General features: G+C 37.0%; 2 protein-coding genes across 3 annotated transcripts in view; one reads left to right on the plus strand and one right to left on the minus strand.

Annotated features, from left to right (window-relative positions):
* The window catches only part of CAS1 (cycloartenol synthase 1), an 84,413-nt gene extending 78,975 nt beyond the window's left edge, over positions 1–5,438 (plus strand). For both annotated transcript variants that reach the window (XM_089989531.1, XM_089989530.1), the window contains exons 17-18: positions 4,716–4,799; positions 5,024–5,438. In XM_089989531.1, the coding sequence (XP_089845657.1) occupies positions 4,716–4,799; positions 5,024–5,146 (207 nt within the window). In that variant the 3' untranslated portion in view covers positions 5,147–5,438. The remainder of the gene's footprint in view (positions 1–4,715; positions 4,800–5,023) is intronic.
* A 7,146-nt stretch (positions 5,439–12,584) lies between these two features.
* LOC149814791 (sequence-specific DNA binding transcription factor) lies at positions 12,585–21,167 on the minus strand. The gene is made up of 3 exons (XM_089989538.1): positions 21,036–21,167; positions 13,954–14,535; positions 12,585–13,098 (listed from the first exon to the last, which is right to left on the minus strand). Exons 2-3 carry the CDS (start codon positions 14,495–14,497, stop codon positions 12,785–12,787), a joined length of 858 nt encoding a protein of 285 aa, XP_089845664.1. The 5' UTR covers positions 14,498–14,535; positions 21,036–21,167; the 3' UTR covers positions 12,585–12,784.
* Positions 21,168–23,106: the final 1,939 nt, after the last annotated feature.

Here is a 23,106-nt window from a genome sequence, read left to right on the forward strand (position 1 = left end):
AACCATTAGTGGTAACGTCTTTATTTTTTCCATGACACCTAGGAACATGTATCGGCTAGTATTTACCAACCAAACACAAGTTACAAGAAGAAAACACAAGTTACGTTAAAAAATTGGATGAAAACGACCCTGGGTGCGTTGACTGCACCCAGGGTCGTGTTGACCGCATTGGGTGCCGCACCCGCATCGCGTTGCGTCGATGCAGGTGTGGCACCAGCTTTGCCGAGTCCATGTGACTTATATATATATATACACACAAAAAGCTATATAATAATTAAAAAATAACAATCTCATTTACTAAGCCAAATCTATAGAAAGAAAATGATATTCAAGTTGTCAGCCATAACAAGTAATACCGTGATGCATAACTATAAGTTGATAAGATGGTAACTTTTTTAGATCTTTACAAATAGAGCAAGAGACACACTGGAATAGTCTCACATCGCTTGGAAAGAGGAAAGGGGGTAGCCCTTGTTTTGAGGGAAGAAAGGAGTCTCCCAACTTTATTTAAGAGAGCCCCTTCTCCTCTGCATGGCATCGACTGTGTGATATTCACATGGATTCCCATCTGAGTGTTGCAAATACCCACCAAACTTTTCTACTTCATGTGCATACCAAAAGTTTTGGGGCTTGTAATTTCTCATCAAAGTTTTTGCTTGGGTTGATTAAATAACAACCTGTTTAGTTACCTTCAGTAAATTGTGTTATTTATTAAAATATATACCTTCAAAAGCTCAGTAGGCTGCGGTAGACATTGATCAAGTATATATATATATATATATATATATATATATATATATATATATATATATATATATATATATATATATATATATATATATATGAGAACTGAACATATTAGGCCCCATTTCTCATTCTGCCCTATAGGTTTTAAGTGTTTTGTGATATCTGAACTGCTAGATGTGTTTAGCATGCTCGAATTAGTGGGAATCGACTCTTGGATCATGTTTTTCGACCAAAAAACATATTTTTATGAGTCGGAAAAATTGGTACCTTCGTAGCTGTTGATTTTAGATCACCAGAAAAACCTATATAGAGGTCAGATTCTGCCAATCCAAAAGCTGATTCTTACTATACAAAACCTATAGATCACATTAAGTGAGAAAAAATACTTAAAACTATGATTTTTGAAGGAGCCTAAAAAGATCTAATGAAAAAATAGGGCCTAAGGAATATATATATATATATATATATATATATATATATATATATATATATATATATATATATATATATATATATATATATATATATATAAGGATGGCATTTGCTGCTTTCATGGGTAGGGATGGCAGTGGACCAGGGTGGGGGACAAGGTCTCCACTCCCGCCCCGTTTCAAAATCCGAACCTCCATCCCTGCACGGGGATGGATTTTAACCTCCACCCCTGCCTCCATCCCCGTTTCAAGTCCTCCATCCCCGGTCCAAATGGGGGCGAGGCAGGGCGGGGCCGCGTTTCCCCTTAGTCTATAGTCATCCATTGAAGGATTGGGGACGGGTGCGGTGGGGCAAGGTGGGGATTAGGGCGGGGCGGGGCGGGGGAAAGCGTAAGTCCATCCCCACACAGGGATAGATTTTAACCTTCATCCCTGCCTCCATCCCCGGTCCAAACAGGACGAAGCAGGGCGGGGCCCCGTTGTCCCCCGGTCCACTGCCATCCCTATTCATGGGTAAAGAATCCCCTAGTTATAACTCATAGAGGTTGTTTTGTCCAAATTTGATCTCATGGATGTGTTCAACATAGTTAAAATAGTAGAAATCTACACTTGGATCATAGTTTTTCAACATAAAAATATGTTTTTTGTGGTTTAAAAATTTGAAACATGTTAGGCCGTTAATTTTTCAACCCTCATAAAATCTGACATATGCCTCAGTTTCTACTAAACTTGATATGTATATCACATCTAAAGGGTCTGATGTACAAAAGAAAAAAGACAAAAAATATTATATTTTAACTAAAGAGTTCCTTGCCCATGAGGTAGCTAACACTAAATAAAAATATTATATTTTTTAACTAAGGGGTTCCTTGCCCGTGAGGTAGCTAACATTACCCCATATATATATATATACACACACAAAGCTATATAATAATTAAAAAAATAACAATCTCAATTACTAAGCCAAATCTATAGAAAGAAAATGATATTCAAATCGTCAACCATAACAAGTAATACCGTGATGCATAACTATAAGTTGATAAGATGGTAACTTTTTTAGATCTTTACAAACAGGGGAAGACACACTGGAATAGTCTCACATCGCTTGGAAAGGGGAAAGCGGGTAGTCCTTGTTTTGAGGGAAGAATGGAGTCTCTCAACTTTATTTAAGAGGGCCCCTTCTCAAAGGAGACTCTCAACTTTATTTAACAGGGCCCCTTCTCCTCTGCATGGCATCGACTGTGTGATATTCACATGGATTCCCATCTGAGTGTTGCGAATACCCACCAAACTTTTCTACTTCATGTGCATACCAAAAGTTTGGGGGCTTGTAATTTCTCATCAAAGTTTTTGCTTGGGTTGATTAAATAACAACCTGTTTAGTTACCTTCAGTAAATTGTGTTATTTATTTATTAAATTATATACCTTTCTCATGAACCGGAGGCCAGCCAATCTGCGGTCGATGATGGGGGGTTTCCTTGGACTAGTTAATTAAAGGCCTAGTTTATAGGAAACTTTCCTACCTTCGAGTTATGACCTCTCTCTCTCTGGTCTAACATAGATCCAACTCATACTCAGATCCAAAAACACACATTTCCATATGAGGCTGTCAATGGGTCAGGTTTGTATTGAGTACTTGACCTGGACCAACCCAAATTTCCATGTGTGGGCATAAAAAAGGCTAACCCAATTATTGTTCAGGTCGACCTGACCTGAGCAATATGCAGACTAGGTTTGACTCGTGGTTTTTGCTTGATATCCGACCCAACCCAGCTTGACTATGAGAGTTTTATATGCGTTATATGCTTGACCCAGCAAAAGCCATACTCGACTTGTTGTTTGAGTGGGTTTGGGTAAAACCTAATGAGTTGGATGCCAACCTGTTGACAGCCTTATTTCTATATTAAAAGTATTAGGTTTCACCAATTTACAGTTAATTTTGTGCAGCTAAAACCTAAGAAATTGGATGTAAACTCAACCAACTAATACTCATTAGGAGGTTACCTGAAGTCCTGAACATTAATTTAGAGATATAATTAGGCAATGATCATGAAGGAGCGTGTGTCTGTCCAAATAGGCCACAGCTCGATGATGCTTCATGCTCATGCACCCTAAGAGGGGTGTAGTTGATATGGTCCAACAGATTTATTGGTCAGTGATTCAACGGTAACAAGCTAACAACTCTATCATACATGTCTTGTTTGTTTAGGCTTCCTTGGTTTTGTGGGTTGATAGTATACAGTATAAGGCCCCTTTATCCATGCAACCTTTGGGCTCTGCTTGTCTGGTAGGCGCAGCTAGTGCACGTCACCTTGTGTTGGGACGTTGCAGGTTTAAAACCCAATGATATAGTTGTATAACTGATAGGGGTCTGCCTAACCCCAGCTTGCCTTTCAAAAAAAATTGTCTCAGGAGTTTTGTTAAAATTATATGATCAACTGTTAATTTTTGTAACTGCTAGCGTTGAAAGGGCCGACCACCTGATACTTTAAAATATTGATGGTCTTGCTTGTCAATAATGTGAGCTTTCTTATAAATTAAAGTCTCAGGGTTTCCTCTGATTGTCTGGTTTTTGAAAGTCCATGGGAATGGTGAGGATCTTCTTTGCAAGGAAAAAATTGTAAATAAATTAAAATAAGTAACTTTCTTCTGAGGAAGTTGTAAATATTTCCTCTTGCCAATATTCATCTGCAAAAGCGCTCACATGCTATCAAGGCATGTAATCAACATATCCATAGTACAACAGATGTGCATGTGCATGGGTGTACACACACACACACAAAAAAAAAAAAAAACGTAGAGGAATGTCACACATCAAACTCACTCCAAATGCTCATGACAAGTACTTGGTGTACCAAGCATCCCCATGGCCACTAGCTTCATTCTATGCACCAAGCTGCTCCCCACTCCCTAGCATTGTTTGTCCCAGCTCTAACCAAATGGTTGCCTTACTCTCCACTTGTCTGGTAGGAAGAGCTTGTGCACGTCACCTTGTGTTGGGGCATTGCAGGTTCAAAACCCAATGGTATAGTTGTATAACTGGTAGAGGTTGGATTAACCCCAGCTTGCCTTTCAAAAAAAAAAAACTCAAGGTGCCACTACTTTTCAAATTGCCTATGAATGCGGAGGCACAAATGCATGATCACATAACAACCACATGAACATCAACGTCATTTCTTTCAAAATGCAGGAAAGACACCAATACATGAATGCATCCCAAGTAACAAACAAAATAGCATTCGAAATATCGAAAAAGTGGCAAGGTTTACATGTTTGCTTATCTAACAACCACAAAATATCATGTGCTAGCATTCAGAGAAAAAAAAAAACTCCAACAAGCCGAAGCACCCTCTTGCTAAATACCTGAAGATTGAAAAAAGGGCATTCTTGATAAATATAACTGTCTCGGGAAGGGCATTCTGTTTTTCCTTCTTTTTTTGGTATTTGGCTGCAAACTTGCATGTCCTTTATTTTTTTTTGTGGGAAGTAATTTTCATGTCGAATTTGACTTGATAATTTTCAAATCTTGGAACTAGGCTGAGAGGGATCGAAAGCCTCTGGATCGTGCATCAAGAGTACTAATTAATGGTCAAATGGATAATGGTGATTTCCCCCAGCAGGTAGGTCGTCTGATGAGTTTTCAGTATGTTACTTACGATAGTTCTTTCTTAAGTTTTCTCATATTTATCCAAATGTTGAACTCTTATTCACTGTTGTGGAGATGGAAGTCAAAGAACTCCTTTTTGAAACTTCCATACTGCTTGATCTTTATGCTTGTACACGTCTGAATCAATTATTTTCTCCCTCCAGTTCCTTATTGGATTGTGATTTTATGTCTTTTCAGGAAATTATGGGCGTTTTTAACAGAAATTGCATGATAAGTTATTCTGCATATCGAAACATATTCCCAATATGGGCCCTGGGAGAATATCGCACACGTGTGCTTTCTGCATCTGACAACCACTAGGTTTATGTTGAGTATGTTTTACTTCAGTTTTAGGTTCACTTTCAGCAAATTGTTCAGTTCTTTATTTTCCACCTGTTGGCTCTAGTCCAATGACATCTCGAAACAGGTTGTGGCCTTCATCCTCACATCATAGTTGCAGTTATAGGTCATGCAATGTGCTAAAGGTAGTAGAACTTGTAAAAATTTTATTGAGATGTAGACATTTGCTCTGATTACTGTTTTACTGTGGATAGAAATTGTATTTTTTGCAGACTATCAAACATCCATGGTAGTTCTTCATACCTGTTCAAAATAAGCATGACTTGTGTGAGATTTATTAGCTCTAATGCTGTGTGTTATGAAACATAGCGAAGACTTTAACCACCATTGTGGTGATTATGGAAGTTCTTTTTTTTGCTTTCCTGCTTTAGTTAGGAACTTGTATTTCTATGCAGATGAGTCTCATATACAATCCTACACTTCAATGGAACTGAGAGGCACTTGAGTGGGCATGTAACTTGAATAAACACATGCTGTGGTGTTTCACATACATTATGACCAGACTAGGATATGTTATTGGGTCAGAATCAGCAATACACAAGGCCGGATTTGGGACTATTGATGTCACGCCCCAAAACTATGGTATTTGTTCTAGTCTTAGGGTGTGACTCATGTTCATATGTCTTTGGATCTTAAATAACTCAACAAAGTTTTGCAAAAACAATAACATGAACATTTATAGACCATTTGAACCACTCTATCCAATAACTCATCTTTCATTAAAGTTTCTAATACAACTATGAGATGAATATCATGTCCTCTAACAGATCAAACTAATAACTCCATTGAGGTTCAGATGATTGACTTCCTTATCAAAATACAACTATGAGATGAATATACAACAACAACAACAACTACGCCTTCATCCCAAAACAATTGGGGTCGGCGATATGAACAAAAAAAGAAAATCATTCTGGGTCTTCCACACGAATCCTTCTCCTCCAATCATTTCTATCCAATGCCATGTCCTCGGTGAGGTTCAAAGCATTCATATCCTTTCCTATCATCTCCATCCAAGTCTTCCTAGGCCTACCCCGACCTCTTTTAACTAATATATTTTCTCATTTCTCCATCCTTCTAACTGGAGCATCATTAGGCCTTCGCCGAATATGTCCAAACCACCGTAAACGATTCTCTCTCATCTTATTTTCAATGGGTGCAACGCCTACCTTCTTACGTATCTCCTCGTTCCGAATCTTATCTTTTATTGTATTTCCACACATCCATCTAAGCATACGCATCTCAGCTACACTCATTTTTTGAATATGATGTCTCTTGGCAGCCCAACATTCCGTACCATATAGTAAAGTGGGCCTAATAGTCGTCTTATAAAACTTTTCCTTCAACCGCAATGGCATTCTACGATTGCACAACACTCCAGTTGCACTTTTCCATTTCATCCACCCAACCTTTATCCTATGATTTACATCTCTATCAATTTCTCCATACTTTTGAATGATAGAACCCAAATATTTGAAACAATCATCCACCAGTATTTCTTGCTCACCAAGCTTCACTACACTCCCATCACTACTTCGTTGCTTACTAAACCGGCATTCCATATATTTTGTCTTACTCTTACTCAACTTAAAACCTCTTGCTTCCAATGTCGGTCTCCATAATTCTAACTTAGCATTAACCCCAGCTCTAGACTCATCAATCAAAACAATATCATCAACAAACAACATACACACGACACATTTTCTTGAATTGATCCAGAATGATTTTCTTTGTTGGTTTATATCGCCGACCCCAATTGTTTTGGGATGAAGGCGTAGTTGTTATTGTTGTTGATCTCGTAAGCTCTTCCTCCACTCATTAGGCATCTTATTTGTCCGCCAAAACTTGTTAAAAAGATTTGTCAACCATTCTAAACATTTTTCTCCCAAGCATTTTTCAGCCTCGATAGGTATACCATCTGGGCCAACTGCCCTTCTTGATTTCATTTTCTTCAAAGTCTCTGCAATTTCTTTCTTTTGAATCTTGCGCATTAAGTTACGATTCATCTCATGAAAAAGAATGGAGAAGTCTCCTAGATCCTGATCATGACTTCCATTAAATAGTTTATCGAAATAATCTTTCCATCTCTCCTTAATCTCCTCATCTTTGACTAAAACCCTTTGTGTTTCATCTTTGATACATCTAACCATACTCAGATCCCTCAATTTTCTATCTCTCATCTTTGCAAGCCTATAAATATCCTTCTCGCTCTCTTTGGTATCCAACTTGTCATAAACCTCCTTATATACCTTATCCTTCGCGTTTCGAACTATGAGATGAATAGCATGTCCTCTAATAAATCAAACTAATAACTCCATTGACATTCAAATGATTGACTTTTTTGTCGGCAAAATATCCCGTCTCTAAACTCATGTTACTTTTATCAAAATTATTCTTCTAAAAAATAATAGTAACATTTAATGACTTATGCTCAGTAACAACTAATTACAACTCAAATATGTAAGTTTTTGAGGATTTTAGAAAAAACACATTTGAAAGGGACATTTTGGAAAAAGTCAACCTAATATATTTGAAATCACTTTTGCAAACTTCATTTGCATAACAAAACCAGCTTTTGAAATGCAGTATATATATAAAAGGCCATAAAACTGATTTTGAAACATTTTGTAAACTATTTTGCAAACTCATGAAACTTTCTTTTCAAAAGTGTTAAACTTTTATAAAACAATTTTAAATATACTATAAATCTCGATTTTTAGTTGGGTCGATAAAATATCTCCATACATCAAATGGGCCGATAAAAAAATTATAAATCACTTAATTCAATTGCACACAATAACTAATTTATCAAAATTATGATCTCATTATCAAGAAACTAATTTAGAAAGTCTAAATCTAATTATAGAAATATATATAACTAATTGTTTACTTAATTGACTTTAACTGTAAAAAGTATAACTAATGATGCATAAATTAATTTAAAGCAACCTAATCTTATTTATTAGAACTTTAATTACTTACAAAGATAAATTAATAAAAAACTAATTAGTACAATTATAATTAATCACTTACAAAACTAGCATAAGAAAAACTAATTACTAAAACCATAATTAATTACTTATCTAGAATCACGAGCTTCGCAGGTGGTCCCCATGCCTCCTTTCCTTAGCCCCTCCTCTTCCTTCCTCTCTCCTCTTTTCATACCCCCTAAATATATTTATAGATGAGGGGTTAGGTTGGCTGGCAGGTTGGGGTGAAATTACATTATTGCCCTTAACCTACCTACTTATTTACATAAATGTCTTTAGTATTTTTATTTTCTTTTTATTATTCATTTACTTAAGATATTACATGTAATAAGCAAATACCCTCTATGTGAATCCATTAAAAATATCCAAAAATTCAAATTCCCAATGAAAAAAATGTCAACTCTAGGATTCCAATGCAAATTTTAAAATTTTGTGATTGGGTCCAAAATTTTGCCTCTTGAAATCTTAAGTATTTGTTTGGTCTTATATTTTTAAAATTATGTCTTTATATATTATTTGTATCAAAAGTGTGAGATTAAATCTTTTACAATTTAATTATTAAAAGTTCTCTCTCTCTCTCTCTCTCTCTCTCTCTCTCTCTCTCTCTCTCTCTCTCTCTTGCTTAGTTGTTTTTTTTTTTTCTAATCAGTGGAAAGATTTCCTCTTCTTCCACATACCCACATAAGCCTTCAAGATCTAAGGGCGCACCATTTGATTAAATTCTAAATGGTACCAATAAGGGAGGGCCAGTTGATTAAAATCTAAATGGCCCATATTGATTGTTTTGGCCGTCCACAATGACAAAGCCATGAAATGGACCTTCCCTTTGGAATCACACTATATCAAGAAGATCAAAGCAGTATCAAGTTTGGGAAGTAGCTAAGCATTTGTATTCTTTGTTGTAGTTCATGGCCTTTTTCTTTTTCTTTTTTGTCACAGGGCATCTTTTATGTTGAAGATTGTTTCGTAGCTATTCATCTTAAATTTAAATCATGTGGTGTTGAACTATTGATATTGGGACATCATCAAAGAACTTCGCCTTTCCTTTGCCCTTATGTTGAGAACTGAAAATGACTCTTAGAATGTGAACAGAAACTTGATTTATTTGCAAGACCAGATAACCAAAAAATGCAAACCCTAAGTTATCTGGATTACTCTAATACATGTGGATTCTTCCGTTAAGTTATATTGTCTCGTAATAATCAACTTTCGTTAAGCATAAATAAGTATAACAAATGTTTCAATTCAGGTTTGGTGTTAGACAGTGCCATTATTGATCTCTATGTAAAAAGTAGGTTTGCCATGCAATTGTTTGATGAAATGCTTGAACAGAACATAGTTTCGTGGCACACAATGATTTCCATATGTGGAATGCATGGTCTTGATAAAATGCACTTGAGGGCAAGATTGTAACAGAGCAGATGAAAAAGAGATGGGTGATGAAAACTCCAGGACAAATGATCGTAAAAGTGAACATGTTCAGGTTTACTGTTGGTGATAGGTTGCAGCCGTGATCCAATACTATCTACAAAGAGCTGGATAAATTGATTAGGGGGATTAAGGAAGCAGGGTATGTGCGTGATATGAATTGTTTGTCGCGTGATGTGGAAGCGAAATTGAGAGCTTGTTGTTTGTGTATAGCAAAAAGCTTGCCTGTGTTTGGACTCATTCACTTGAGGGCGAGAACACTGATTTAAATAATCAAGAATCGATTGTTCTGTGGCATATCTATAATTCACCTTGAAATTTTTTGTTGCTATTATTTGTAAATTGGGTGGTTATATATTAAAAAAAGAAAAGAAAATTCAGGCCTATGCTCTTCACACTACAGTCAATATTTGTATTTTTTCTAAGGTGGTGAACACTTAATACAGGTTTATGGTGTCATGAGCCTTTGGTGCATAGTTTCTCTTTTTTGAAAGGCAAGCTGGGGTTAGGCAGATCCCCACCAGTTATTATTCAACATACCACTGGGGTTTGAACCTGCAACGTCCCACCACAAGGAAACATGCACTGACAGCTCCTACCAACCACGTGGAGCCCCCCGTTGGTACCTTCACATAGTTTCTAGTATAATGCAAAATCACCAAATATTCTAAAGGTTTTTGGCACTGGTTTTATGAGAATAATTTTCATAGAGGAGCTCGAAATTTAATGTGCCAAGCAATCTCTTTGAAGCAAAGCACGCAGACACTAGTTGACAGCCAAACAACAAAATTCAGAACTCTTTGATGGAAGTTTGTAAACTCAACTAATACTCATTAAGAGATACCTGAAGTCCTTAACATTAATTTAGAGATATAATAAAGCCATTGCAAGTCATGAAGAGACTGATATTCAATACTAGGATTAAGAGGGCATAATTAGGCAATGATCATGAAGGAGCATGTGTGCCTGTCCAAATAGGCCACAGCTCAATGATGCTTTGTGCTCATGCACCCTACGAGGGGTGTAGTTGATATGGTCCAACAGATTTATTGGTCAGTGATTCAATGGTAACAAGCTAGCAACTCTATCATACATGTCATGTTTGTTTAGGCTTCCTTGGTTTTCTGGGTTGATAGTATACAGTATAAGGCCCCTTTATCCATGCAACCTTTGGGCTCTGCTTGTCTGGTAGGAGCAGCTAGTGCACGTCACCTTGTGTTGGGATGTTGCAGGTTCAAAACCCAATTATACAGTTAACCCCAGCTTGCCTTTCAAAAAAAATTGTCTCAAGATTAAAATTATATAATCAACTGTTAGTTTTTGTAACTGCTAGCGTCGAAAGGGCCGACCACCTGATACTTAAAAATATCGATGGTCTTGCTTGTCAATAATGTGAGCTTTCTTATAAATTAAAGTCTCAGTGTTTCCTCTGATTGTCTGGTTTTTGAAAGTCCATGGGAATGGTGAGGATCTTCTTTGCAAGGAAAAAATTGTAAATAAATTAAAATAAGTAGCTTTCTTCCGAGGAAGATGTAGTCAATATTTCCTCTTGCCAATATTCGTCTGCGAAAGCGCTCACATGCTATCAAGGCATGTAATCAACATATCCATAGTACCACAGATGTGCATGTGCACGGGTGTACGCACACACACACAAAAAAAAAAACGTAGAGCTATGTCACACATCAAACTCACTCCAAATGCTCATTACAAGTACTTGGTGTACCAAGCATCCCCATGGCCACTAGCTTCGTTCTATGCACCAAGCTGCTCCCCACTCCTTAGCATTGTTTGTCCCAGCACTAACCAAATGGTTGCCTTACTCTCCACTTGTCTGGTCGGAGCAGCTAGTGCACGTCACCTTGTGTTGGGGCATTGCAGGTTCAAAACCCAATGGTATAGTTGTATAACTGGTAGGAGTTGGATTAACCCCAGCTTGCCTTTCAAAAAAAAAAAAACAACGCCAAGGTGCCACTACTTTTCAAATTATCTATAAATGCCGCCGCACAAATGCATGATCACATAACAACCACATGAACATTAACATCATTTCTTTCAAAATGCAGAAAAGATACCGATACATGAATGCATCCCAAGTAACAAACAAAATAGCATTCGAAATATCTAAAAAGTGCCAAGGTTTACGTGTTTGCTTATCTAACCACCACAAAATGTTATGTGCTAGCATTCAGAGAAAAAAAAACTCCAACAAGCCGAAGCACCCTCTTGCTAAATATCTGAAGATTCATAAAAGTACTTTGAGCAACAAAAATCTGATTCTTTGGATAATATCCCTTAAACTGCAATTGGACATTCAGTGGCAGGAGTCCACAGATATTCGCATATTGGATAATCTCTCTCTCTCTCTCTCTCTCTCATTTTTCCACTCTGTTTTCTCATGCTACACAAACAAGCTGAAATTTTTTTTATTTGGTAATCATATCATAATTTTTCATAAGCAACATTTACTTTCCCTATGAAACTTTTTTAGTTTCCAAATGGGACCATAGCTTTTCTTTTCACAAGAAAAGCCAAGTCCAGTGTGAACCCTATAAGACTCAAACCCAAGATCTCTTAGTTAAAAAGGTACTAAAGTTTGTAGTGATGAAATATTGATCAAAATACCTACAAATTTCTTTTTTTTTTCTTTATCCAATACCATTTGAAAACTTTTCATGCTTTTTTATTTAAATAATTAAAAGAAAAAAAACGTCATGCATTAATTTCAGAAATTGAATAGTATTCAAGCAATTTGGTGCTGTAAATTAACCTATCCAAATAATATCAAAACAAGACAAGGGATTTCAAAACCCTGAAAATATTTCAGAACAAAATTGAAAGAATTTGATGATTGAACAAAGCCTGACTTGTTAGTTGCATTCAACGATGGTTAAAAAAAATCTGATAGCCCAATCACCGCCACCACCAACAACAAAAATTAACCCAGATTATGATGTATTCAGACTGGAAAGCTTCAAAGGTTTACTGAAAGGCAGCTCTTTAAATTGGCTTCTTTGTCAAAAACCACAACCATCTTACAGGAACAATTTACAAACAGTGCATTCTCCACAAAAGTGGACACAAATGTAAAGATAACAAAATCAATTGAGAAACAAAATAGGGTGATGATTAAGAGGGTCAAAATTTGCTGCACCAGGAAAACTTTAGTTTCTCATGTACATCAGCTTTCTCTTGCTATATCTACAAACTGGTTCAAGGTGCAGACCAATCCTCCAAGAGCTTTTACTAGCTCATCACCTTGCTGTCTTCTGAATGCAGTCTGTGTCATACTGCTTCTTTCTGGATCCACTGAGGAAACACCATCATCAACTTTCACTATTTTACTTTGAAGAATAGCATCAATATGTTGACAGTTCTCCTTCAATTCAGTAGTAATATCATGCTCTCTTTCTATTTTGCATGTAGGTCTATTTTCAGTTTCTCTTTTTGAACATTGCAAGGAATGAGACCTTTCTTGAATTTCCCTTTTTGGACCTTGCAAGAAGAAACTAGGAATAACTACAACAGAGAAAGAATGAGGGCAAATAACTTACATGATACACATAAAAGATACAGATAATGACGTAGATGACACTAATTTTTAGCACAATATCATAACTGACAGCGAACTAGAAAATATAACAACGCCAATTTACTGTTTTCTTGAGATCAAAATCATGGTCCCTGATTTTTTCAGGCGACAACATACTTGGTGCCTTATTTTTTTAGGCAGCAAGTAGTTTGACCAAGGTGTCGAATTTTTCAAACAACAAAAAGGTAAAACCATCAAGCAAAAAAATCAATTGGCCAGGTTTGTCATATTTTGTGTCATGAAGTGATTTGTTACACTTTTTAGGTCTCAGCCAAAACACTAAGGATTTGTTACAATTAAAAAATAATAAGGTTTTGTTACAATTAGTCTTATTCATGAGCTAGTACCCCAGTTTGAAATCCAGGCATAATACCTTTTGGGCTATATAAGCAGTCAGAATAGTAAAATGAAAACTACTATGTTCCAAAAAATTTGAAGTCCATTGAAAAACAAACATGTCACACACACCACATACGCTCTTTTAGTATGTATCTCACATCAGGCATGTGCACATACACAAGGGTCACATTTTGTACTCAGGTAAGTTCATGAACAACAACTAACAGGAACTCTGTTAATCAAAGAAGGGTGCCTGCAGAACCTGAAAACCCGCATCTTCTTTGTGGTTGTCCATTTTTTCCCTGATAGAAATGGTCAAAACTTGATTCACACCAACAGATAGCGTATGATTTTTCTTTTGAAGGAAGATAGCATATAAATATTTAGTATAGTACATAATATGCAGAAAATCCCCTTACCAGCCTTTGCAATAGCAGTTTGTTCAGTCCTCCCAATTTTTCGGACAGAAGCATCAGATTCACTTAATGTCTCTGAGTCAGATATATCCTCTTGCGCTATCAGAAAGTCGCGGATCAATCCATATATCTCCTTGTCAAACACAGTTGGAAGCTTAAATTCTTTTTTCTGGTCATCAGATAGACTCCAATAGAGATGCTCTTGAGATTGAGATTCCCAGAACCTGATCTTACCATAGTCGGCAAACATAGTATCCCACTGCTTCTTGCATTGATTTGATGATCTGACAACACCCAAACATGTACAATTATCAGATATAATCTTCCATTTTTGGTAACTTGAGAGTGCTTTCAGACAATCCTCTTCAATGGCAACAATCTCCTTCACCAGAACAAGCATTTCCTCAACAGTCCAATCCGGAGCTGATTGGGACCGAGTGCAACGGGTGACCGGGGTCTGTATGTTTTGCCTTGGCTTTTTTTCCTTCCGGCAACCTGTGTTTGTGTCAGGTGTCTTTATTTCTATAGATGAGCTGGGTGGTTCCATATCCAAGAGAAGAAAACAAGATCTAAATATGCCTGCAACTGCATCAAAATCACGAGTAAAAACCCAATAGGCATACAACTAGTCATCCAAAAAATTATAACCCAACTATCATACCCCTAACAACCATCTTTAGGTCATTCGGCAATTTTAAGCAGAAGTGCATCATATTCTGCCTCCTTGCTTCATTTACTATATATAGGTAGAGCCAGAAATCCAAATTAGGGTCGCACAAATGTGTGTGTACATAGGAGAGAGAGAGAGAGATTCATCCTGTCAGGGTGGGCACTTGCCCACCCCGACCCAAACCCCTTATTGGGGATTTCTGGGTCAGGTAGTCACTTGCCCACCATGGCCAGTATGTGGCTCTGCCACTGAATACACCAAATTTCAACAGGATTCTGAATATAAAAAGGCAGGGAGACCTCTTAGTAAGTCCTCATGACACACATGCTGCAAAAAGAGCAGATGCCATGCAAGCAAGACAGGGCTTGACGATGAAGCCTCCTATATGGATATACCATAGTTCGGGCAGTAAATAACAGCATGTGCAGACCCATGGCACTCGTCTTCTAGGTATGCCAAAAGCATACAAAGATCATATAGGGTCTATAGATCCCATAAACCAATGGAACGCATTGGCATTATTCCCCATCTATTGGTTCCTTTTCTACAGTTCTGATAAGCAAAAACATGGTCTTTACACCACCACTGGTTCACTTCCACTCTTTGCAACAATCAAGAACTCTACATCCTGATCTGAACTGATGACAAGTAGGTATTTGCTTGATGCCACCTATCCAAACAAGATGAGATAAGATGAGATACAGCATTTGTGCTCCATGTTGCACTGTCCAGCTTATCCCACATTTCTGGATAAATGGGTCCAAGTGCTACACTCCAAAGCGCAAAACCATGGCTTCTCATGCTTTCCAGAGAATCTGCAACAAAATGCACTATAAGCGGGTGTGTTTATTCCACTAACCCAGAGAAGTGGGATATTGTGATAGGATAATTTCCTGGTGCTCAACAAATGCAATTTTACCAACCTATCCAAATCATTTGGATAGATGGGTGCCTCCAAAGACACAGTAAGGGAATCATGTCTTGAACACTCTTTACATATAAGAGGCCCAAAGCTGCAATTTACTTGCTGGAATAAGTTGAAGAAATTCAAGTTTAAGAGACTCAAGGCATCAGATAGAGGAGAAAGAGAATTCCTATGTTGAGCAAAGGGAGAAACAAGGAAATTTTGGTAACTACAAAACCAAGACAATTAGATGAATCGTGAATGGCAGAGATGGAGATCACATAAGATGAAAAAATAAAATTTCCCATTTTGGAAAAATTCAACCCCCAAAAGTGAGTTTTAGGCATGAGGATTTAAACAAATGCATTTTTTGGGTGCTCTCCGTTTTAGTAGCTCTTTTGTGAGCACAGTGAACATAATGGAGCTAACATAAATCATTTGTTTTTCTCCCAAATCAAAAAACCCACAAAGGCTACAATAAAACTGAGACAATTCAAGGTCAATAGAAAGAGATGGGAATCTTGATATTATTTATCATGCCCTCTGATTATCAGTTTGTGGATGATTTTCGGGAATGCATAAAGAAAGATCTCAAGGCTCAAAACTCTCACAGATATGGTTCGCATTCTCGGAACTCAGTCACGGATCGGCCACATGCAACTGGGTGACTGGGGCGAGTCACATTTCAACAAATTTTTGCTAACTATCATTCATATTTAGCAAATTTTAACATAAGAACATCTAAGACGTGACATTGCTATGTTTCTAATTCAGCATAAATGCAATAATACAAAAACGCATATCGCACCAATTAAAGATGCACAAGAACCACGCAAGTCTAATAATAACTATATAAGGGAGTTAAAAGTTAGCCATATGCCAAAGCATGGGTAACTAAAATATGTAAACCAGTCAAATATGTAAACTGGTATGCACCAAGATTTTCATAGGCTTTTTTTATTTTTTTCTAAAATTTCACCGTAAGGATGTGATCTAGATGCATGGTATAAGAAGGATCTTTTAAGACTCAGAATTTTAGTAAATATGCAAGCATAAAAAATCACTTTTCTTGATCCTATTACGATGATCCAAGAGTTGATTCCAAACAAATAGATCACGCCTAATGCATCTACAGGGTTAGATTTGCAAAAAAAATATGAAAATTTCTGTTCATACCAGTTTACATATTTTACTAGTTTACATATTCCAGTTTCCCGCCAAAGCATATAAAAAACTTGAAATTTCTATGAGACACCAAGATAACAAATTCTAGTTAGCATTCCATTCACACTTCCACAGTTTAGCGCAGAGAGAGAGAGAGAGAGCAAAGGAATACATCTTATTGATTCCTTATGAAATGGGCGGCTAGGTGATCGTTTCCTTGATTCCTAGGACCCTCAGAACACTGACCCAAGAAAACTCCCCTCACGTGTCGTACCGATGGATGAGCCCTCAATCTACACACACATAGAGAGAGAAAGGACTGTCACAGACCAGGGTGCCGCAAGGCCGGCCTCTTCGTAGTGCCCTTTTGCATCGTCAAAAAACCCACCGAGCATGCTGCAACAATCGAAAGAGCCGAGACAGCAGTGCCACCTGCCTCCGTTGCCCGTGCTCCCTTCACTCGCCGAAAAACCCACCAGCAGCGGCACGGTCGTTAACAGGGCAGAGGCACAACGTTGAGGACCAAAGAGGGGAAAGAGGTAGGTTTTCCATATCATTATTCGACCCACCCCTCTTTCTATTCCTTCAATTTCTTTTCTTATTTTTCTTCTTTTTTTTTCAAGTCATGCTTCCTTAAATCAGCCGAGTCATGAGCCTATCTTGGATTGAGTTTTTGTTCCAAACTCGTCTAAGTCACGTATGACTCGTCGATTCATCCGAGTTAGGCCATTCTCAAGTCAACCCTTTTTAAACTTGATAGCAGCGCCCTAAAATTTTTAACCCAAAAAAAAACAAAATTCTTTGATGCAAGGCCATATTTATGTCATTGCTGTATCCGGACATCTGGACTAAGCTCTAGGTGACCCGCCTTAATGCAAGTTTGAGCTATATTAGCTCACTTAAACTCAATTAGAGAAAGAGGCAATCAAGGATAAAACCCTTTATCAAATAAACATAGCAAAAATCAAACTTTTAGTTTTGGTTACAAATTTTGAGCGGGTTACAGATATGACAACGCATCAAGCATCTAGATCTAATTCTCCTATTGGACTTGGATCCTACAAAAAATGGTCTAAGATATTGTATGTGAAGAATATATGGAGAGAGATTTTTATAATCTCATAAAACACATGGAAAAATCTCATCATCTGAAACTACATGTCTAACGACCCCAAACTCACCCTTGAAAATTCATGATTTTTTTTTATTTTTTTTATAATTGAACATACGTTTTTAAATCTTTGCGGAAAAGAAAACCCACATACCTGGGGCACATCACCGATTTCATATCCATCATACACACATTTCAAACCATAATTTAATTCAAATTAAAATCAATTCAATAAATCCAACTTTAAGTTCAAACACAATTCAATCCCATAACATTTAGAATCCTGGCCACCAAATCATAAATTATCATCCTCTCCAACTAGTCATTTCCACCATCACCATACTCATAAAAAAAGTTTTAAAAACGAGGTAAGAAAAACGAGGTAAGAACCGATGTTCTTATATGAGACCCTCTCAAAATCCGACAGCAAGGAAAGAAGCATACATCAATTCAAGCATAAGTTTAAGAAAGCCTTAAAGTACAATTCACAACTAAAATAGACTTACAATATAAACCAATTTAATACAGGCAATAAAAAATCGCATGCTACATAAAGCAATACCTATGTCACACGGACTCGGCTAAGGAGGCGCCGCACCCGAGTCGACACGCCCCAACATGGGTGCGGCTTCGGACTCGGCTCGGACTCGGTCAATGCCAAGTCAGACTCGGTCAATGAGTCGAGGCCAAGTCCGTCCACTTTTTGGACTCGGTCAACTTTGACCGAGTCTATTTTTGTCCATTTTAGGACAAAAAATGTATAAAAACTAAAAAAATTATCTTTTATATATTTTTTAAAAATATATATATATATACTTTTAGAACCCATACTGTGCTCTGCACAGTCTTCACCAAGACTGTGCTCTGCACAGTCTTTACCAGTCTGTGCTCTGCACAGTCTTTACCAAGACTGTGTCTTTACCAGACTGTGTTGAGCACAGTCTTTACCAAGACTGTGCTCAGTACAGTCTTTACCAGACTGTGCTCAGTACAGTCTTGGTCTTAGATATATATATTTTAAAATATATATATATATATACCCGCGTCCCCGTGTCCAAATTTTTTGAAATTGAGTCGCACCCGCACCCATGTGACATAGAGCAATACATATTAAATGAATGACTTTTTATCTAATTTTTAACCATTACTTTTGAATGCATGTGTATACTTAATACACCTCATTTAAGTTTTCATCTTGTACAAATCCCACGAATACTACAAACAAGTCAAATCTCGAGATCCAAGGTAGTCCTCAATTGTATTTTAAACACACAATTTGTATTTTATTATTTGGGTTTCACACATGTCCCTCAACCAACATCAGGAATCATCACCTTAAGTTGGAACATTAAGAATCAACACCTAATACTGGGACAACAAGGACATCATCGCCCTTTGATGCCACTTTTCTTGGTATACCAATAATTATAGCTAAGTAAAACAACAACACCCCCAGGCAAAGTGGTGAAAGTTCCTTAAAATCGTAACTAAGAACACGTACCACCTATCGGGTTCTTGGGGTAAACATTGCACACGACATTCAATATCTTCAGTCGAGGAAGCGAGAGCGGGAAGCGAGGCACTTTCAAAAATTTAGGAAGAGTGGGACTACTTAGAAGAAAATTATGAACCGTCTCGAAAGCGAGGGGGAAGCGAAAAAAATGGAAAAAATGGGGAAGCGTGGGGGAAGCGTGCTTCCCATAAAAGGGAAGTGTGCTTCCCAAAAAAGGGGGACGCTTCCCCTCACGCTTTCGAAGCGCGACGTTTCGCGTACCTAGGCGCTTCCAGTAACTCTGGGCTAACCCCAAGCTAAAAATCATAATCAAAAGAACCCCAATTCTGAACCAAGAAGAGGTTTAGATCCCAAGAATCACTGAACCACATATGGACTTCGAACCCCAAACCAAATTCAGGTTCAGTCCAACCTGAACACTCAAAACTGAATTTGGTTAAACCAACATGAACCCTCAAACCGAGTTTAGGTTGAGTCCACCTGAACCCTCAAAAGCAATGTAAAATCAATTCCCCATGACGGACAATGCACATAGAAAGAAGCAAAATAAATCTAAGTAGGCACGTACCATCCAAAACAGGTTTTCTGTACAAGATTACAAATCTGGACACAATCGTTAGACTATGTCCCACCTAGGTTGAGTTTCCTAGATGGTGCCCCTCTTTGGAAACCCTTAGGAAAACACATTTTTCCTAATTGTGTTTCCTAATTAGGTTTTAATTTAATATATCTTAAAATTAAGCTTAAAATGTTTGCTTGCTACTTAAGCTAATCCTAAATGGCTGTTTAATCATTAGTTTTTTTTTTTAAATTTAGCTACTAATTTAAGAAATAATCTAATTATCTTAAAAATTAAAATATCTGGACACAATCGTTAGACTATGTGCAACCCATGTAGACCACATAGAATATTGGGTTACCAATGCCAAAACACAGACTTTATGTATTGTGCATGTAACCCATAACACACAGATTTCATTGACTGAACATGTAATCAATTAAAATATGCATGTTTCCATCGAACTGATCATGCAGCCAATAAAAGAAAAACATTGCAGATTTCAATTTATCAGATGCATGCAACATCAAATTAAAAAGAACAAGATTTTAATGGAACTGCGCATACAATTTCCAAGAAATATGCAGCAACATGGTAAACACAATTTCAGTAGGACAGAGCCTCAACCCACACAATAAATACAGGTTTTAATGATCAGGCCATCCATTACAAATCTGCAGGTTTCGATCAAACTGATCATGCAGCCCATGAAAGAAAAATTACAGATTCATTAGGGTTGAGCATGCAACGTTAAGCATGCGATCAATCAAACTCATGCCCAATTAGACTGAATATGCGATCAGTCACCAAAAACGCAGATTCAAATAAATCTAAACATGCAAATCAACTAACTAAAAAAAAATATCCAGTTCATGCCTAACACGACCCAAGCCACATAAATCGTTTATGTTGTTCTAAACAGTTTGAAAACCCACAAAAATGAATGGCAGTTTAGGTTATAAATATAAAAATATATTCACACGCTCAGATCTGGTTATGCGATAACAGGGACAAAATTCAGGAATTTAACTAGCTTATCCAACCCTCCAAAATGTCCCTACAAAAACCATTTTTGGTTTTTGTTTTATGTTTTTATTTCTTAAACCAACGATCGTTCGATCTATGCAACCATCCTCTTCTCTTGGGTAGAGAGAGAGCCCATACCTTCTAAGCGTAAGCGGAACTGAGCGGAGCTATTCGCATAGATGGCTGGGTCTTCTCCTCGAAGGCCAGAAAATTGTGAGGCCTTCCTTCTCCCTCTAGCAACTCTCTCTTTCTCTCTCTTGGCTGCTGCTCTCTCTTAGAAACATGATTTTCTTGAGAGAGGCAGCCCTAACCTCTCTTCATATAGAGGAGGCATCCCGCCTAGGTTGGTTTTCCTATATGGCACCCCTCTTTGGAAACCCTTAGGAAAACACACTTTTCCTAATTGTGTTTCCTAATTAGGTTTTAATTTAATAAATCTTAAAATTAAGCTTAAAATGTTTGCTTGCTACTTAAGCTAATCCTAAATAGCTTTTTAATCATTAGTTTTTTTTAATTTAGCTACTAATTTAAGAAATAATCTAATTATCTTAAAAATTAAAATATCCACTAACCTTGGACCATGGATCTTATCCACAAGGTCCATGACTCAATCCAAGGGTCCATGCATATTGTAACCCCTTTGCACATTTAAATAATATTAATTTTATTATTTACCCAAAGAATTCACATAAGATGCTATTAATGTAAGTTAAATTAATTGCTAAAATTTGGAAATTTATGAGGTATTACAACATGAAAGTAATTCTACACTGGAAACAGATGAAGTAACTTTCACTCTTCTCAATTTGTTTTGTTGTTTATATCCTTTTTCTCTGTTTTGTTGGGAAGTTGCTTTCTGCTAAAGTTATAAAATAGTTCTTCATGGTATTCAGCGTGTTGTTCATTATGTATATCTAACACATCTGGGCGCTTTTATGCTATGTTGTTTTTTGAATGAGCAAACAAAATGCTTACTCTTTCAAAGGCCTAGAAGCAAAAATTGACTTGACAATGTGGAGTTTCTAAGGGCAAGAGACAAATACACTAGCTCCCAGTCAGGATATACATCTTATTAGTAGATCTTCACATGTTCTTCAGTATGATCCGTTTCATGTGCTAAGAATGAGAATGATTCTTTTTAAGACTTTTCTTTTTTTGTTTGCTGAAAGAATCCACTTTTCTCATGTGGAAGCTTTTATGATTGGTGGAAAAGATGCATTCTGTTTAATTTGCTTTCTTTAACTATACATGATCAAGAATGTCACTGCTAACTTTTTCCATGGATTTGAAATAGATATTCCATATTTAAATGTTTTCCTCCCCTGTACCCATTGCTTCGAGGTTGGTCAATATGAAGTCTATGTTATTATTTCTGATTTAATAGTTTATTTGTCTAACTTTTGCAAGAATTTTTTTGTTAAAATAGATTGCCAATTTCTTTGTTGGTAACTTCTTTATTTATGATTGAACAAATATGTTATGTGCTGTATTTGAATAGGTATTGACTTGTATTTTTCCACATGTTACATATTGAATAAGGTATACACGAATCTCAAGGGGAACCACTCACATTTGGTCAATACAGCATGGGCTATGCTTGCACTGATTGATGCTGGACAAGTTTGAGTTCTGATAATTGGTTATCTAGGAAAGGTTAACAGTTATATTTTTAGAGTTTATGTTGTTCCTTCTGAAGTCTGTTGTTATTTAATGGTTGTTGAATAGCAATCCTTATTAAAGACATTCAAAAAAATTTGCTTTGCATTATGTTTAGGATGCCTTTATGAGTTAACAACGTTTTCATGTTTGTTTTTGCTCTTGATTTTATTTTGCATCAATACCATCTATGTCACACGAACTTGCTAAAGAGGCTGCCGCACCCCGTCAACACGATGCAATGCAGGTGCTGTGCAGCAAATATTAAAATTTACCACACCAGGTGCAGTCAACCCACACCTAGGGTTATATTTATCTAAATTGGACTCGATCAACTTTGATAGAGTAGGGGGTTAGGGCATGACTCCTCCCCCTCCCCAACTCCTCTTCTCCTCTTTCGACGGCCATGACGGCCCTCCTCTTCCGATCTGATGACGGCAACGAATTTTAGATATCTCTCTCTTTGTTCCTCCTATTGTCTTTATGCTTCCTTCTCCTCCCTCCTCTTTTTCTTCTTCTTCTTTCTCCTCTTTCCTCCTCCTCCCCTTGTTGG

The sequence above is a fragment of the Nuphar pumila genome, chromosome 15 (assembly GCF_984573655.1).
Source record: "Nuphar pumila chromosome 15, dmNupPumi1.hap1.1, whole genome shotgun sequence".
NCBI classification, from domain to species: Eukaryota; Viridiplantae; Streptophyta; class Magnoliopsida; order Nymphaeales; family Nymphaeaceae; genus Nuphar; species Nuphar pumila.

Excerpts from the sequence above, each read along its gene's own strand:
- LOC149814791 (XM_089989538.1), bottom strand. The coding sequence starts at position 14,497 with ATGGAACCACCCAGCTCATCTATAGAAATAAAGACACCTGACACAAAC. Across the intron at positions 13,099-13,953 it reads AACTGCTATTGCAAAGGCTG|GTCCAAAAAGGGAAATTCAA; the intron begins GTAAGGGGATTT and ends TCTTCTTGCAAG.